The sequence below is a fragment of the Bubalus kerabau genome, chromosome 4, assembly GCF_029407905.1.
Source record: "Bubalus kerabau isolate K-KA32 ecotype Philippines breed swamp buffalo chromosome 4, PCC_UOA_SB_1v2, whole genome shotgun sequence".
Taxonomy (NCBI): Eukaryota; Metazoa; Chordata; class Mammalia; order Artiodactyla; family Bovidae; genus Bubalus; species Bubalus kerabau.
Genome location: NC_073627.1, coordinates 150,396,520 through 150,414,358, shown reverse-complemented (window position 1 = coordinate 150,414,358; position 17,839 = coordinate 150,396,520). Strand labels below are relative to the sequence as shown.

The following is a 17,839-nucleotide window of genomic DNA, read 5'->3' as shown; positions in this document are numbered from 1 at the left end:
CATCACAGTTCAAAAGCATCAATTCTTTGGTCCTCAGCCTTCTTTATGGTCCAACTCTCATATTCATACATGACTACTTGAAAAACCACAGCTTTGACTATACGGATCTTTGTTGGCAAAGAATATCTCTGCCTTTTAATATGCTGTTTAAGTTTGTCATAGCTTTTCTTCCAAGGAGCAGGCATCTTTTAATTTCATGGCTGCAGTCACCTGCAGTGATTTTGTAACCCAAGAAAATAAAGTCTGTCACTGTTTCCATTGTTTCCCCATCTATTTGCCATGAAGTGATGGGACCAGATGCCATGATCTTAGTTTTTTGAGTCTTGAGTTTTAAGTCAGCTTTTCTACCCTTCTCTTTCACTTTCATCAAGAGGCTCTTTAGTTCCTCTTCGCTTTCTGCCATAAGGGTGGTGTCATCTGCATATCTGAGGTTATTGATGTTTCTCCCAGCAATTCTGATTCTAGCTTGTGCCTCATCCATCCTGGCATTTCATAGAAGTTAAATAAGCAGAGTTACAATATACAGCTTTGATGTACTCCTTTCCCAATTTGAAACCAGTCTGTTGTTCCATGTCTGGTTCTAACTGTTGCTTCTTGACCTGCATACAGGTTTCTCAGGAGGCAGGTAAGGTGATCTGGTATTCTCATCTCTTTAAGAATTTTCCATGGTTTGTTGTAATCCACACAATCAAAGGCTTTAACATAGAAAGCGAGGCAGAAGTAGATGTTTTTCTGGAATTCGCTTCCTTTTCCTATGATCCAACAGATGTTGGCAATTTGATCTCTGGTTCCTCTGCCTTTTCTAAATCCAGCTTGAGCATTTGGAAGTTCTTAGTTCACATACTGTTGAAGCCTAGCTTGAAGGATTTTTAGCATTACCTTGCTAGCAGGCGAGAATAGTGCAATTGTGCGATAGTTTGAACATTCTTTGGCAGTACCTTTCTTTGGGATTGGAGTGAAAATGGATGTTTTCCAGTTGTATGACTACTACCGAGTTTTCCAAATTTGCTGGCATATTGGGTGCAGCATTTTAACAGCATCATCTTTTAGAGTTGAAATAACTCAGCTGGAATTCCATCACCTTCATTGGCTTTGTTAGTAGTAATGCTTCCTAAGGCCCACTTGACTTCACACTCCAGGATGTTGGCTCTAGGTGAGTGCCAACTGGATAACCACACCATCATGGTTATCCAGGTCATTAGGACCTTTTTGTACAGTTCTTCTGTGTATTCTTGCCACCTCTTCTTAATCTCTTCTGCTTCTGTTAGGTCCATACCAGTTCTGTCCTGTGTTTTCCCCATCTTTGCATCTATCTCCTATTTTCTTGAGAAGATCTCTAGTCTTCTCCATTCTATTTTTTCCCTCTATTTCTTTGCATTGTTCACTTATGAAGGCTTTCTTATCTCTCCTTGCTATTCTTTGGAATTCTGTATTCAGTTGGGTATATCTCTCCATTTCTCCTTTCCCTTTCACTTTTCTTCTTTTCCCCGGTATTTGTAAGATCTCTTCAGACAGTCATTTTGCTTTATTGCATTTCTTTTTCTTGGGGATGGTTTTGGTCACCGCCTCCTGTACAACATTGTGAACCTCCATCCATAGTTCTTCAGGTACTCTATCAGATCTAATCAAGCCACTAGGCAATTCAGGTATGACCTAAATCAAATCACTTATGATTCAGTTCAGTTCAGTCGCTCAATCGTGTCCGACTCTGGGACCCCATGAATCACAGCACGCCAGGCCTCCCTGTCCATCACCAACTCCTGGAGTCCACCCAAACCCATGTCTACCGAGTCGGTGATGCCATCCAACCATCTCATCCTCTGTCGTACCCTTCTCCTCCTGCCCTCAATCTTTCCCAGCATCAGGGTCTTTTCACATGAGTCAGCTCTTCACATCAGGTGGCCAAAGTATTGAAGTTTCAGCTTCAACATCAGTCCTTCCAATGAACACCCAGGACTGATCTCCTTTAGAATGGACTGGTTGGATCTCCTTGCAGTCCAAGGGACTCTCAAGAGTCTTCTCCAACATCACAGCTCAAAAGCATCAATTCTTTGGTGCTCAGCCTTCTTTATAGTCCAACTCTCACATCCATACATGACTACTGGAAAAACCATAGCCTTGACTAGACGGACCTTTGTTGGCAAAGTAATATCTCTGCTTTTGAATATGCTGTCTAGGTTGGTCATAACTTTCCTTCCAAGGAGTACATTTCTTTTAATTTCATGGCTGCAATCACCATCTGCAGTGACTTTGGAGCCCAGAAAAATAAAGTCAGCCACTGTTTCCACTGTTTCCCCGTCTATTTGCCATGAAGTGATGGGACCGGATGCCATGATCTTAGTTTTCTGAATGTTGAGCTTTAAGCCAGGTTTTTCACTCTTCTCTTTCACTTTCATCAAGAGGCTCTTTAGTTCTTCTTCACTTTCTGCCATAAGGGTGGTGTCATCTGCATATCTGAGGTTATTGATATTTCTCCCAGCAATCTTGATTCCAGCTTGTGCTTCTTCCAGCCCAGCGTTTCTCATGATGTACTCTGCATAGAAGTTAAATAAACAGGGTGACAATGTACAGCCTTGATGTACTCCTTTTCTTATTTGGAACCAGTCTGTTCCATGTCCAGTTCTAACTGTTGCTTCCTGACCTGCATACAGATTTCTCAAGAGGCAGGTTAGGTGGTCTGGTATTCCCATCTCTTTCAGAATTTCCCACAGTTTATTGTGATCCACACAGTCAAAGACTTTGGCATAGTCAATAAAGCAGAGATAGATGTTTTTCTGAAACTCTCTTGGTTTTTCGATGATCCAGTGGATGTTGGCAATTTGATCTCTGGTTCCTTTGCCTTTTTATTATTTCTTCTATTATGTGTACTTCATCTTCAGTCAGTTTTAAGTCTGAAACTGATTTAGAAGAAATCTTCTATTTTTTCATGGTGCATTTTTCAGAATGCTGCTTTCTTACTCAGAAGACACTGTGATCAGATCATTTCCTTCTTGGCAGTAATACAAACCTTTGTAAGCTTCTGAGCACATCCTTGGTTTTCAGAGCAGCTGGGACTGGGCTCGGACTGTCCCTTCGCTTTGGTTCAAGCTCAAGGAGCCACAGGATTAATGTGTGTGCGTTCCAACCCTGACTCCAGAGAACTCTCTGTCAGTTTCTCTCTTATTTTCACTTTCAAGTTTGCGTTTCCAACTTGCTTTTTCTGACCACCCAACCTCTATCCAGATTTGAAAATGTAATTTAACAACTCTTTAGCACTTTGAAAATGTACATTAAGAAGCCAACAGAATGGTGAAAAGGGCAGATTTTTCTTTTGAGCTAGGGTTAAGGATTCAGCTTTAAGGAATGCTATTTGTAATCAAGAATTTGTAAATAAAGCTTATGATGAAATTGCATCAGGCAGGTGAACCGGATTGTGGCAGCCATGATAATTTAACACAGGCAAAGGTAAAATAAGACTGAAATTTAAGTAGACAAACTAGATTTTAAAAAGCTAGCTCTGCCGGTCTTTTTAATCTTGCCCAGAAGTGACAGGTTCCAGTTCATTCACACCAGCAGCTGGCACCAGCTCCCAGGCCCTGGAGGCAATTATTTGACTCTGTTTCTGCTCCAATAACAGCCTCTTTGATGGGCTTCCCTGGTGGCTGAGTCAGTAAAGGCTTAAATGTCCCTGTGTCCGCCTGCAACACAGGAGACACAGGTTTGATCCCTGGGTTGGGAAGATCCCCTGGAGGAGGGCATGGCAACCCACTCCAGTATTCTTGCCTGGAGAATCTCATGGACAGAGGAGCCTGGCAGGCTATAGTCCGTAGGCTCGCACAGAGTTGGACACGACTGAAGAACTGAGCATGCACACAGCAGCCTCTTTGATCTCACTGAAGCAGTAATATGTTCCTTGATAGAAATACAAGTGTATCTGTTTTCCCTTCTGACAGTATAAAAAATGTTCTGTTCTTTGAAACTTCACCGATACTGCCAAGATGTAGGGTCCAAGACAAAACAATTCTGCTGGTTGCTTGGGCACTGGAGTGACAGAACCTTCAAAGAGTTTAGATATTCCCATCATTGCCCAACAAAGCACATCCTAGTGTGAACTCAATGCTCCAGGAAAATGGGCCATATTTATCCCATGGCTTTGGCTTCCTTGGCACACCACTGTGGTCTGGGGTAAGAGTGAGTTCTTACTAGAGTTGGGCAAGATGAGAGTACTTGAAGTTCTTTGAAATCTGGAGTAAGAGAGTAATGTGCTTGGGTATCATTGTGATTGGTGGAAGGAGTGTGGAAGTGGCCTTTTATTATTCGAACATTTGTGTTGGATTTCTATATATGCTTGTAAGTGGAATAGTAATCAACAACAAGATGTAAACAAGGCCATTTAGGTTCTGCTTGTGACTGCCAGGAGTGTGCCATCCAACTTTGGGTTAATCAGTTATTTTTTGTGTTATTTTTCAGAAACAGGAAGAAACCTTTGAGCAGGGGTTCTGGTCCAGGGGTTTCCACATGAGCACCTCCATCCCTCGGGGCCCTATAAACACCAGCTGGTATCTGTTGTCTGAATAAATGTATCTTGTATCTGTGCCATCATTTTTCAGATGTACACAGATGATAAGTATGATTTTAAAAGAATGGAATGGCAGAAAGCTGAGAATTCAGCAGTGCTTTTAAATGTCTTTTCATTTTATTAATTCATAGATGCTAAAATCAAAACTATCATGTGAAGATTGACATTTTTGGTTTTAAAAGTGGTTTCCTTTGCACTGAGTTAATGGAAGGTCTTTTAGTTCAGAATCTTGGTCTTAGCCAAAGGACTGTATAGGTCCTTTGCATATAGAAAACTATTATATTTCTTAGAAAATTTTAATATACTCCTTTGGGCCTAGTCATTTTATATAATAGTTACTCTCTCTGCCAACATTTGTTGGATCATAGAAAAAGCAAGAGAATTCTAGAAAAACATCTGCTTCATTGACTATCCTAAAGCCTTTCACTGTGTTGATCACAACAAACTGTGGAAAACTCTTAAAGAGATGGAAATACCAGACCACCTTATCTGTCTCCTGATAAACCTATATGCAGGTCAAGAAGGAACAGTTATAATTGGACATGGAACAACAGACTGGTTCCAAATTGGGAAAGGAGTACATCAAGGCTGAATATTGTCACCCTGCTCATTAAACTTCTATGCAGAGTACATCATGTGAAATGCTGGGCTGCATGAATCAGAAGTGGGAATCAAGATTGCCGGGAGAAAGATCAACAACCTCAGATATGCAGATGATACTGCTCTAATGGCAGAAAGCGAAGAGGAACTCTTTAAAGAGCCTCTTGATGAAGATGAAAGAGGAGAGTGAAAAGCGCTCTTAAAACTCAACATTCACTTTCAGCTGCTGAAGAGCTGGGCAGATGGCTCGAGAAGGACGTCGGATGTCATTGTCCTCCCAGCTTTTCGATCTTCCCCCGAAGCCCCTCAATAAAATGGTTTGATCCCCCCCCCCACCAAAAAAAAACTCAACATTCAGAAAACTAAGATCATGGCATCTGCTCCCATAACTTCATGGCAAATAGATGGAGAAACAGTGGAAACAGAGACAGACTTTGTTTCCATGGGCTCCAAAATCACTGTGGATGGTGACTGCAGCCATGAAATTAAAAGACGCTTGCTCCATGGAAGAAAAGTTACGACAAACCTAGACAGTGTATTAGAAAGCAGAGATATCACTTTGGTGACAAAGGTCTGTCTAGTCAAAGCTGTGGTTTTTCCAGTAGTCATATATGGATGTGAGAGTTGGACCATAAAGAAGGCTGAGCGCTGAAGAACTGATGCTTTTGAACTGTGGTGCTGGAGAAAACTCTTGAGAGTCCCTTGAACTGCAAGGAGATCAAACCAGTCAATCCTAAAGGAAATAAACCCTGAATATTCACTGGAAGGACTGATACTGAAGCTGAAGCTCCATTACTTTGGCCACCAGATATGAAGCTAGAAAAAGACCCTGATACTGGGAAAGATTGAGGGCAGGAGGAGAAAGGGGCGACAGGATGAGATGGTTAGATGGCATCACGGACTCAATGGACATGAGTTTGAGCAAACTTCGAGAGATAGTGAAAGACAGGGAAGCCTGGCGTGCTGCACTCCATGGGGTCACAAGGAATCAGGCAGGACTTAACGACTGAACAACAACAACAAAAGAAATGCAGCCTGTCTGTCTGCAGAAAGTGGCTGTTCCTGTATCAGACGCCATCTGGCACTTAGGAGAACTGCTGCTAATTCGGATTCCCCCAGGAGGCTGGAGACAGGGACTCCTCCCCTCACTCAGCCCAGCTGGTGGGTGAGTGTCCTAGTGGCCCACATTCATGGTAGATGGAAATTGGCCAAGGTGGTTTCACTAAAATTTGGAATGAAGAAAACGTTGCATGTTCGGAACCCTGGATTAGGAAATTTAAAGAAAACTGGAACATAAAGAACATCATGGTTGTCTTGGGTATAACGCTGCGGTCCAGGTTAGGAAGCCTACAGGAAGCTTTACTGTGTCCTGGAAACTGGGTTGGGCCCCTCCCAGGAGTTGTGATTTCTGCTATTTTATTAGACTCTTAGCTCCTCCAGGGCAGATGCTGTGGCTTATGTGCTCTTACTACCCAGGCCCAGAAAAGCAGGCAACAATCAACATTGGGTTGATTTTTTAATCTTTTTATTATGCATGCTTTGGATTATTTATAGCTGCCTGGGTCTATAAATTAATGTTGAATTTATTAAAACTGTAAAAAAAACTTGGATTTTCTTAAGCCAATTTATAAATATTCTTGCTTTATTTATAAAATTAGTAACTTTTGTATTAATATAAGAATACTTTCATTATTTGGTTAATGGTTTAAGTGAAGTTTAAGTGATTGAAATCTCCTAAACAGCTTACTGTAAATCAGTCTCATAACTTAGTGAATTAAAAAAAAATTAAACATCTTAAATGTGATTTACAAATGTAATTTACCTGATTTTTTCCTAGCAATTCCAAGGTGTTATGAGACCCTAGAGAAGCTGATGGGCCAGGTTGTTTTATAAACCTAGAAACTCTTTGAAATCTAGTAAACCAAACTTGGCAATGTGGTATATCACCTTTTAAACATCAGAATACTGTGTACAGACTTAGATTTTTGTATTCTTTTCAAGTGAAAATTGCAAATTTAATATAGATTTCAGATACAAACAACCAAAGTCAAGATGCTGGATTCTCTCACTTGTAAAATTGTTGTAATTACCTTAATAACAAAGACATACATTATTCTGAAGACTACAAAATTTATTTGTAATTGAGTTTATTCCTTAACTTAGTATAAAAACTTGATATATATTATCTCTAATATTTTTTCTCTATCATTCCTGGTAATGAACATATTCAGGCCAAAAACAGTTATTGTGTTACATATTAGTGATCTAGATTCTATTGTTAACAATCAGAAATTTGGACCTGGACCTGAAACTGGTGGGTACATTGCCCCAGGGGGAGTCTCCCTAATGCCTGGGGCCTGAGCCCTTTCTTAGAGTACAGTTCCCAAGCTAGGATTTAGCTTTAAAATCCAACACATCTTATGTTCTCTGTATCTTTCCAGTTTCATTCTTAACCAGTTTTGATGGTAACCTCTTTCAACATTTAATCTCTGATTCCAGTGGATGAAATTTTGCACCCCACTTAGGTTACACCTAATTTTCTTTACTACTTGAATGAAATGAATGTATTTCTTTACTTTTGATTGGATTCTTCATTCTTTTCTGTGTATGTGAATATATATTTTCTTCTCTGATGCCTGATCATGATTCTGTAATCATTTTGTTGACCAGTGTCGGACATACTGGTCAATGCTGAATACCTGTTAAATTAACTTTGGTAGTAGAGTACAGGAGTATTATAGGCATGTGGAACCCATTATCTAAATCTTCTTAGTCCAAAGCTAGCAATCGTTCAGCAGCTTTCCCTAACACCAGTGTTTCTCAAAACTAGCTGCACGTTTTAATCATCCACAGATCTTTGATACAGCACGTGTCTGGGGCCCCACCTCAAACCAGATGAAAGAGACTGTCTGTCAGGTATCATGGTGTTAAAAGTGTATCAAGCGATTCTGATCCACAGAGAGTATTGAAAACCATTGTTGTAACATAGCTGTTAAGTGAAAGAGTTCAGATCATTTAAAAAAATCTTATTGTCTTTATGCCCTTTTGTGGAAACACTGACGGGAAATGCACAGATAAAATGAAAGGGACACCTAAGGTAGAAAGTTTGGCTAATGCACGACTAGACCATTTTCCTATAAAAAGTTGAAGTTAATGAGGAGATGTTTTGAAATGTAGGTTTTAAAATCTTCATAGTATGTTTTTCTTTTTTATTTATTTAAAACAGCTGACTCTCCACTCAGGTGTCTGCTTCCTTGTCCCAGGTTTCTGCTGATGTACTCCACAGTTTTGTGCAGCTATTACAATTCAGCCCTGACGACGGCGGTGGTTGGAGCCATCAAAGTAAGTGGCTGAAGCCTTGAAATAAACAACCGAATTGGGGGATTGACTGTTTGATTTTATTGTTGTTATTATCCGTGGTATAGTAAGAATGGAGGCCTGTGATATTTTCAGCTATGGCTGGGTAATTCCTTCTTACATTTTCTAATCTTTTAATTCACAAGACAGAGGGAAGGCCTGCTAATTTAAAGGTTGTTGTTCTGTTGCTCAGTTGGGTCTGACTCTTTGCAACGCCATGGACTACAGCACACCAGGCTTCCCTGTCCTTCACTATCTCCTGGAGTTTGCTCAAACTCATGTCCATTGAGTTGATGATGCTATCCAACCATCTCATCCTCTATAACTTTTAAATTGGGAATGAAGGAAGGGATGGTATGGGAAAACCAAGTAAAATAGCTGAAAAAATTACAAATTTCTGCGACAAGATACAGAGTGATCTACATTTTGATTTTCTGGGAGAATACTGCTGACTAAGGGAATCCTTATGAAGAACTGTTTTCAGTCTAGATCTGCACACAGTTATAAGGTGATTAACTCTGGGATTGGTGTACATGCTGTGTGTGTACAGCATTTGAGTACACACACTAATGAATCGGAGGGTGAGGTATTCTAAATTCTGTTCTGCCGTTGCTTTGTGTTTCTGTTCACATGAGCTTCTATGATGAATGAGTGCTTCATCAGTAGACTTATCTTTTGGCTACCCAAAGACCATTGAGAATATACTGGACCAAGTACTGCTTAGAATTTGTCAGCTGTCTTAATCAGTTTACGTTTAGGACTAATATGATTAAAATTCCCTACCCAGTGATGATAAAGAGATGAGATCTGAAAAGCTGATTACAACCCAACCCTTACATCTTTTTTCTGGTATAGTATGTGGAAGAAGGCATGGATGATGCAGTTCTGTGATTATAGTGTTATAGTTTACTTCATTTTTTTTATAAAGCCATATGTTATAGTTTTTATTCACATATTCAATATTCCATGAATTCCTATTATATGCAAATCTCTTTCAAAAGTAACTAAAATATTTTGTTTCAGATTTCACCATATATATGTGTTTTCCCCCCAAATCCTTTACTTCTAAGATCACTAATCCTCTCTTTTTGCAGAATGTATCCGTGGCCTACATTGGAATGTTAGTAGGTGGAGACTACATTTTCTCTGTGTTAAACTTTGTAGGGTTAAATATTTGGTAAGTGGGATTTTTTAATGAATTCATTTTAGTAACATGAATTTTAAAAGCCTGATTAATATGTTATAAGTGAAAGAGCAGGAGGTGTTTTGATGTTACAATCCCTAGGATAAATTTTACTTGAAATATTCAGTTCATCTCTTTATGCCATACTTGCTCACGTGGTTCATGGGGATGTGTGTAATGAAAATTCAGAGTCGAGAGCTGAATCTAATTCATGTGTCTTCCTCACAGAAAAGACCCTACATGTGGCCTTCCTTTTGTGAATGCGCCTCACTAAATCTGTGCTCCATCAAAGCACATGTGTTAAAGATGTTGGGAGATACTTTTGAAAGGCATTTTGGGGTCTCAGGGGTAGGACACCATTTTAGGATAATCAGTTCAGTTCAGTTCAGTTCAGTCGATCAGTCATGTCCAACTCTTTGCGACCCCATGAATCGCAGCATGCCAGGCCTCCCTGTCCATCACCAACTCCCGGAGTTCACTCAGACTCACATCCATCGAGTCAGTGATGCCATCCAGCCATCTCATCCTCTGTTGTCCCCTTTTCCTCCTGCCTCCAAACCCTCCCAGCATCAGAGTCTTTTCCAATGAGTCAGCTCTTCGCATGAGGTGGCCAAAGTACTGGAGTTTCAGCTTTAGCATCATTCCTTCCAAAGAAATCCCAGGGCTGATCTCCTTCAGAATGGACTGGTTGGATCTCCTTGCAGTCCAAGGGACTCTCAAGAGTCTTCTCCAACACCACAGTTCAAAAGCATCAATTCTTCAGCGCTCAGCCTTCTTCACAGTCCAACTCTCATATCCATACATGACCACAGGAAAAACCATAGACTTGACTAGACAGACCTTTGTTGGCAAAGTAATGTCTCTGCTTTTGAATATGCTATCTAGGTTGGTCATAACTTTCCTTCCAAGGAGTAAGCGTGTTTTAATTTCATGGCTGCAGTCACCATCTGCAGTGATTTTGGAGCCCAAAATAATAAAATCTGACACTGTTTCCACTGTTTCTCCATCTATTTCCCATGAAGTGATGGGACCAGATGCCATGATCTTCGTTTTCTGAATGTTGAGCTTTAAGCCAACTTTTTCACTCTCCACTTTCACTTTCATCAAGAGGCTTTTGAGTTCCTCTTCACTTTCTGCCATAAGGGTGGTGTCATCTGCATATCTGAGGTTATTGATATTTCTCCCAGCAATCTTGATTCCAGCTTGTGCTTCTTCCAGTCCAGCATTTCTCATGATGTACTCTGCATAGAAGTTAAATAAGCAGGGTGACAATATACAGCCTTGACGTACTCCTTTTCCTATTTGGAACCAGTCTGTTGATCCTGGTCCAGTTCTAACTGTTGCTTCCTGACCTGCATACAAATTTCTCAAGAGGCAGGTCAGGTGGTCTGGTATTCCCATCTCTTTCAGAATTTTCCACAGTTTATTGTGATCCACACAGTCCAAGGCTTTGGCATAGTCAATAAAGCAGAAATGTTTTTCTGGAACTCTCTTGCTTTTTCCATGATCCAGCGGATGTTGGCAATTTGATCTCTGGTTCCTCTGCCTTTTCTAAAATCAGCTTGAACATCAGGAAGTTCACGGTTCACATATTGCTGAAGCCTGGCTTGGAGAATTTTGAGCATTACTTTACTAGCGTGTGAGATGAGTGCAATTGTGCGGTAGTTTGAGCATTCTTTGGCATTGCCTTTCTTTGGAATTGGAATGAAAACTGACCTTTTCCAGTCCTGTGGCTAATGCTGAGTTTTCCAAATTTGCTGGCATATTGAGTGCAGCACTTTTCACAGCATCATCTTTCAGGATTTGAAATAACTCAACTGGAATTCCATCACCTCCACTAGCTTTGTTCGTAGTGATACTTTCTAAGGCCCACTTGACTTCACATTCCAGGATCTGGCTCTAGGTCAGTGATCACACCATCTGTGATTTATGGGTCGTGAAGATCTTTTTTGTACAGTTCTTCTGTGTATTCTTGCCATCTCTTCTTAATATCTTCTGCTTCTGTTAGGATAATAGTATATTGTTTATTCCAATAATAACCAGGTGCTTATTTCTCTCCAAGTTTATGTATTAGATCTGACCTGCTCTTTTTCTACTGCCAAAGATTTGTAAATAAGAGGGTTAATTCTCATCAATTAATCCACATATTTGAGGAAGTAAAACAGGGGGTTTGATAATTTCCTTCACATCAGGCCAGTTCAGTTCAGTTCAGTCGCTCAGTCGTGTCCGACTCTGCGACCCCATGAATCGCAGCATGCCAGGCCTCCCCGTCCATCACCAACTCCCAGAGTTCACTCAGATTCACGTCCATCGAGTCAGTGATGCCATCCAGCCATCTCATCCTGTGTTGTCCCCTTCTCCTCCTGCCCCCAATCCCTCCCAGCATCAGAGTCTTTTCCAATGAGTCAACTCTTCGCATGAGGTGGCCAAAGTACTGGAGTTTCAGCTTTAGCACCATTCCTTCCAAAGAAATCCCAGGGCTGATCTCCTTCAGAATGGACTGGTTGGATCTCCTTGCAGTCCAAGGGACTCTCAAGAGTCTTCTCCAACACCTCAGTTCAAAAGCATCAATTCTTCAGCACTCAGCTTTCTTCACAGTCCAACTCTCGCATCCATACATGACCACTGGAAAAACCATAGACTTGACTAGACAGACCTTTGTTGGCAAAGTAAGGTCTCTGCATTAGGCCAACTGCATTGTAAATCAATTATACTTCAACAAAATTTGAAAAAAGAAATAAGTAGCCAAAGTATAAAAAAAATTAGGCTGAGTATATTTATCAAGAGTATAACTTTTGATGGTACCACCTATGGAATTTATTTTTACTGTTGTTTTTTTTCTTCTTCTTTCAGCATGGCAGGAGGCTTGAGATATTCCTTTTTAACTCTAGGCAGCCAATTAAAGCCTAAACAACCTGTGGATGAAGAAAACATCTCTCAAGATTTGAAGGTCTAGAACCTGGGGCAGAATTGCAGACTCGCTTGCAGACTGTGGGGAGGGGGGGATATTCCCAGCTGTTTTGGCTGTGGCACTTGCCCTTCTGGTTAAGGCACAACAGGAATGTCTGCAAAATGCAAAGCGAATCTACCTCATGTGCTGCACGAGGAGCCATCATCAACCCTGAGAAACGTACCCAGGCAAAGCCTTACCAGCTGAAAGTGAATCTTTTCAAACAGTTGGTGAAAGGGATCGTTTCCAAGGCACTTGCAGGGCCCACACACCTGTGTGCTCTTCCAGGTATCCAAAGTGCTTCAGAGGCGGTCAAAGGCCGATGCTGGTGAGCGTGCTTATCAGCACCTTGGCCTTAATTTCAAAGATCGCAGCCAAAGCAAGGTGCCAATGAGAACATTTTTTTGGTTTAAGCAGACATGTCTTCATTTTAGTAAAATCAACCACTTAAATGCCAGTAAAGTTGTTAGCTTTGATTTGATCTTATATGTTGATATCTTCACAATCACCAAAGTAAAATAAAAAATAATTTATATGCATGCCTCATACTGTTATGTTATTGTAGGCAGGCAGTAAACAGTAAGTCATTTTATTCAGTCTGCCTTGAAGGGTAATAAATGACTCATGTTGGGAAAAATTACAAAATAACTCAATGGAAAAACAATACTCAGTGTGCTCCGTCAACATTTAAGTAGGTTATATTATTTAAGTAGGTTGTATTATTTAAGTAGGTTATATTTCTCTCCTGTTCTCCTCCCAGGTTTGTCCAGGGGACTCTGAAATTCAGATCACATCAACTTTAACCAAGGTATATTTTTTTTTCCTGGGCTTGCCTGACTTCCCAGACCAATGGTGTGTGGGAAGCAACCTCGGATTGGATGACAGTTCTTATCCTCTCCTCCCAGGTGTCTCAGTGGTAAAGAATTCACCTGCCAATGCAGGAGGCACAGGAGATGTGGGTTCGATCCCTGGGTTAGAAGGATCCTCTGAGGAGGAAATGGTAACCCACTCCAGTATTCCTGCCTGTGAAATCCCATGGACAGAGGAGTCCACTGGGTTGCAGAGTCTGACATGACTGAGCATGCACGCACTGTACGGCACCATTTAGAAATGGACTGTCCTCACAGGGGTTGTGGCGCAAGGTAAGGCCCCACTCTGGGAATCAGGGGCCCTTCTTTCCAGTCTTGTCTTCACTGCTGACTCCCTGAGGGCTCCACAAGTCACCTTGCCATGGTTGCCTCCATTTTTTAATCTGTACAATGGAATGATATTCCCAAATCCCTGCCAGCTCTGACTTTCTAAGTTTATAGAAGCTGAACCAGATGGACAGGACAGCAAACCGGGTGGACAGGGCAGCAAATGAAGGAATGATTGTGTTGACATGTTTAATTAAAAAAATTAATTGTAAAATACACATAACATACAGTTATCAGCGTAACCATTTCTAAGTGTACAGTTTAGTAGTGTTAAGTATATTGACAGTGTTGTGTAGCCAATCTCCAGAACCTTCTCATCTTGCAAAACCAAAACTCTATACCCATTAGACAATGACTCCCCATTCCTCCCTTTCCCCAGCCCTTGGCAACCACCATTCTGTTTTCTGTCTCTATGAATTTGACTACTATAGATACCGCATAAAAGTAGAATCACACAGTATTTATCTCTCAGCTAGCTTATTTCACTTAGGATAATGTCCTCAAGGTTCATCCATGTTGCAGCATATGTCAGAATTTCCTTTCTTCTTAAGACTGAATAATGTTCCATCATATGGATATACCACGTTTTGTTTATCTATTCATCTGTCAGTGGACTCTTGGGCTGCTTCTGCCTCTTGGCTATTTGTGTATAATGCTGCTATTAACGTGGGTGTACAAATATTTCTTTGAGACCCTGCATTCAGCTCTTTTGGATGGTAAAAGGAAACCTGTTTCTTCTACACATAAAACACTTCTGACACCAAATGTGTAGGGACTTTCCCTCACATTAAGCAATTCTTCAACTCTCTGGATGCCAACTAGGGGTCCTACAGTTAAATTCTGACTCCACCCAGATTTCGCACAGACCCCACAGGTTAAGGGCCCAGTCCCCCAAGATTTCCCCCTGCTTCAGATGCCAGTCCCAAGTCCCAGGTTGTGACTAGTGCTTCTGACCAATTGACCAGAAAGCTGGAGTCTTCATACCCGCTTCCTTGGGTTCAGTAATTTGCTGGAATGGCTCACAGAGCTCAGGGAAGTGCTTTACTCTCTATTACCAGTTTATTATAAAGCATTTGACTCAGGAATAGCCAAAGGGAAGAAGTACATAGGACAAGGTATATTGGAAATGGTTTGGAGCTTTCATAACCCCTCTGGCACATCAATGTGTTCATCGAGTGGAAGCTCTCCAAACCTCATCATTTTTTACAGTAACACATGGACCACAGAGACCATTTTGTATTCCCACCAACAGTGAGGGGGTTCCTATTTATCCACATCCTCACTTGTTATTTGCTCTTTTTGGTAGCAGTAGTAGGAAGTGGGGAGAAGGCAATGGCACCCCACTCCAGTACGCTTGCCTGAAAAATCCATGGACGGAGGAGCCTGGTAGGCTGTAGTCCATGGGGTCATTAAGAGTCAGACATGACTGAACGACTTCACTTTCACTTTTCTCTCTCATGCATTGGAGAAGGAAATGGCAACCCACTCCAGTGTTCTTGCCTGGAGAATTCCAGGGACGGGGGAGCCTGGTGGGCTTCCATCTATGGGATCGCACAGAGTTGGACACGACTGAAGCGACTTAGCAGCAGCAGCAGCAGCAGCAGTAGGAGGTGGTGGTGGTTTAGTCTCTAAGTCGTGTCTGACTCTTGTGAATCCATGGACTGTAGCCTGCCGGGCTCCTCTGTTCAGTGGGTGTGAAGTGATATTGTAGTTTTGATTTGCATTTCTCTGGTGATTAGTGATGTTGAGTGTCTTCTCGTGTGCTTGTTGGCCATTTGTACATATTCTTTGGAGAAATGTCTGTTCAAATCCTTTGCCCATTTTGAATTGGGTTGTTTGGGTTTTGTTTTTTTGTTTTTGAATTATAGGAGTTCCTTATTGTTTCAATTTACTTTTTAAAGGCTTCTAGAATATTACCTTGGGGCTCCCAAACTGTGTAATCACCTTTTCTTGCATCATCATCAAATGAAATCCAGGGACCAAAAGTGCTAAGACTTGAAAAATGTTAACTTCAACTCATTTTTTTTTTTCCCAATGTTAAGCTTAAACAAGATTTGTTTTCTTCCAAAATTGTTTTTTCTAATTTTCATTTTTAGAATTCTTAAAGGAAGATGCTTTTGTGTTTTTCTAGTCTTACTATGGTTGGTCTTTTGTTTCAATAGCCAGGATGCCTCAGGATGGGTTCCTTTTATTTATTTATTTAATTGAAGGATAATTGCTTTACAGAATTTTGTTATCTTCTGTCAAACATCAAAATGAAGCAGCCATAGGTATACATATTCTCCTTCCTCTTGAACATCCCTCCCGGAATGGGGTTCTTATTTAAATATTTTTCTTTTACAATCACCTCAAATACTTGGTCTTACATGACCTGCCCACCCCCCCCTCCCCCCCGCCCTTTTTAAAATCAGTGTGGAAAGCTTTCCTTCCCTTGTTTCCATATGTGGCCAGCAGAGGGCACCCTAAGAGCAGTCCAGCAGTCCTGTGTGTTGTGTCTGGCTTCCTCCTGTCCGACTCGGTGTGATCGCATGGACTGTGGCCCGCCAGGCTCCTCTGTCCATGGGATTCTCCAGGCAAGAATACTGGAGTGGGTTGCCATTTCCTTCTCTAGGAGATATTCCTGACCCAGGGATTGAACCTGGGTCTTCGACAATGCAGGCAGATTTTTGTAGCTGGGTCGAAACTTGTAATTTTTGCTCTCCTCTACAGAACTAGGGTGGGGTTGATGGGAATGCCAGTCTGGGTTTTGAATTAAGTTTAGCTGAGAACGTTGGATGCAGAGAGGTGGTGCAAAAGGGATCCACGAACTTCAGAGAGGCTGAAGAAGAATAGCCGAGTGCATCAGGTCTCCAGATTTCTTTTTTCTTAAAAAAAAAAAGTAATAAAAACCATTCTGGTGGAAGAAGGAAAATTAGTTTAATATACTTGCTACTTTGCTTACTTCTGGCTATTTTACTGCTAATAGCAGTGACGTTTGTTAACTTGTACTTTTTCCTGTTGTTTTAGTATTTTTAAAATATATTCCATATATAAGTAAAAGTACAGGGGCACTAGGAGTTAGTGAAAGCTGAGTTTGCCTAAAGAATAAAACCTAGTTTAGAGAAGAGTTATATATTATATGTGTATAATTGTTAGTATATGTTTATATATTTTACATATTTTTTTATTTATATATATTTTCTGTGCTCTCGGGAAAATGGCAAAGGTACATATGTCAATACTTTCAGAGACTTTAGTGGGTTTTTTCCTTTTGCATGATCACTTCAGCTTTGCAGTCTTGTTGAGTCATGTTTACGACTTGTGAGTACTTTTTGTTTTCTGTGAATGGGTGTGTGTGCTTGTGCATATATTTTGAGGACTGGGACTTGTCAAGGGTCAGTGGTTTAGCTGATCAGTAGCTGCCACTCTGTACTTTGGGAAACTGAGGGTGCCCAGCAACTCAGGATCTCTAAGTTCCCTTTCTGTCACTAGATACTGAAGCATGTGGTAAAACAAAACATGTCCCTTTAGGAGGAAGCCATCCCTGGGACCTCCCAGGGTCAGGGAACACCATCTGTGTGTCTCTGATTCTCACCTCCATTCCAGGCTGAGGTCTCCCATGATAAGCCTCAGAACCTTTTCTCTGCAATGTGTGGTTCCTGGATCAGAATATCAGCATTACCTGAGGCTTGTTAGAAATGCAGACTATCAGGTGCACACACACATTGAATAGGAATCTGCATTTTAACCCTGGTAATCTGAGGAGCACTGCTGCTGCTGCTGCTAAGTCGCTTCAGTCGTGTCCGACTCTGTGGGACCCCATAGACGGCAGCCCACCAGGCTCCCCCGTCCCTGGAATTCTCCAGGCAAGAACACTGGAGTGGGTTGCCATTTCCTTCTCCAATGCATGAAAGTGAAAAGTGAAAGGGAAGTCGCTCAGTCGTGTCCGACTCTAGCGACCCCATGGACTGCAGCCTACCAGGCTCCTCCGTCCATGGGGTTTTCCAGGCAAAAGT

General features: G+C 41.3%; 1 protein-coding gene across 3 annotated transcripts in view; it reads left to right on the top strand.

Annotated features, from left to right (window-relative positions):
* SLC35D2 (solute carrier family 35 member D2) overlaps positions 1–13,881 on the top strand; it is a 62,351-nt gene extending 48,470 nt beyond the window's left edge. For 2 of the 3 annotated variants that reach the window (XM_055579008.1, XM_055579010.1), the window contains 4 exons: positions 8,422–8,500; positions 9,610–9,692; positions 12,552–12,648; positions 13,409–13,881. In XM_055579008.1, the coding sequence (XP_055434983.1) occupies positions 8,422–8,500; positions 9,610–9,692; positions 12,552–12,648; positions 13,409–13,723 (574 nt within the window). In that variant the 3' untranslated portion in view covers positions 13,724–13,881. The remainder of the gene's footprint in view (positions 1–8,421; positions 8,501–9,609; positions 9,693–12,551; positions 12,649–13,408) is intronic. The other variant, XM_055579009.1, reaches the window with a different exon arrangement.
* The last annotated feature ends 3,958 nt before the right edge of the window (positions 13,882–17,839 follow it).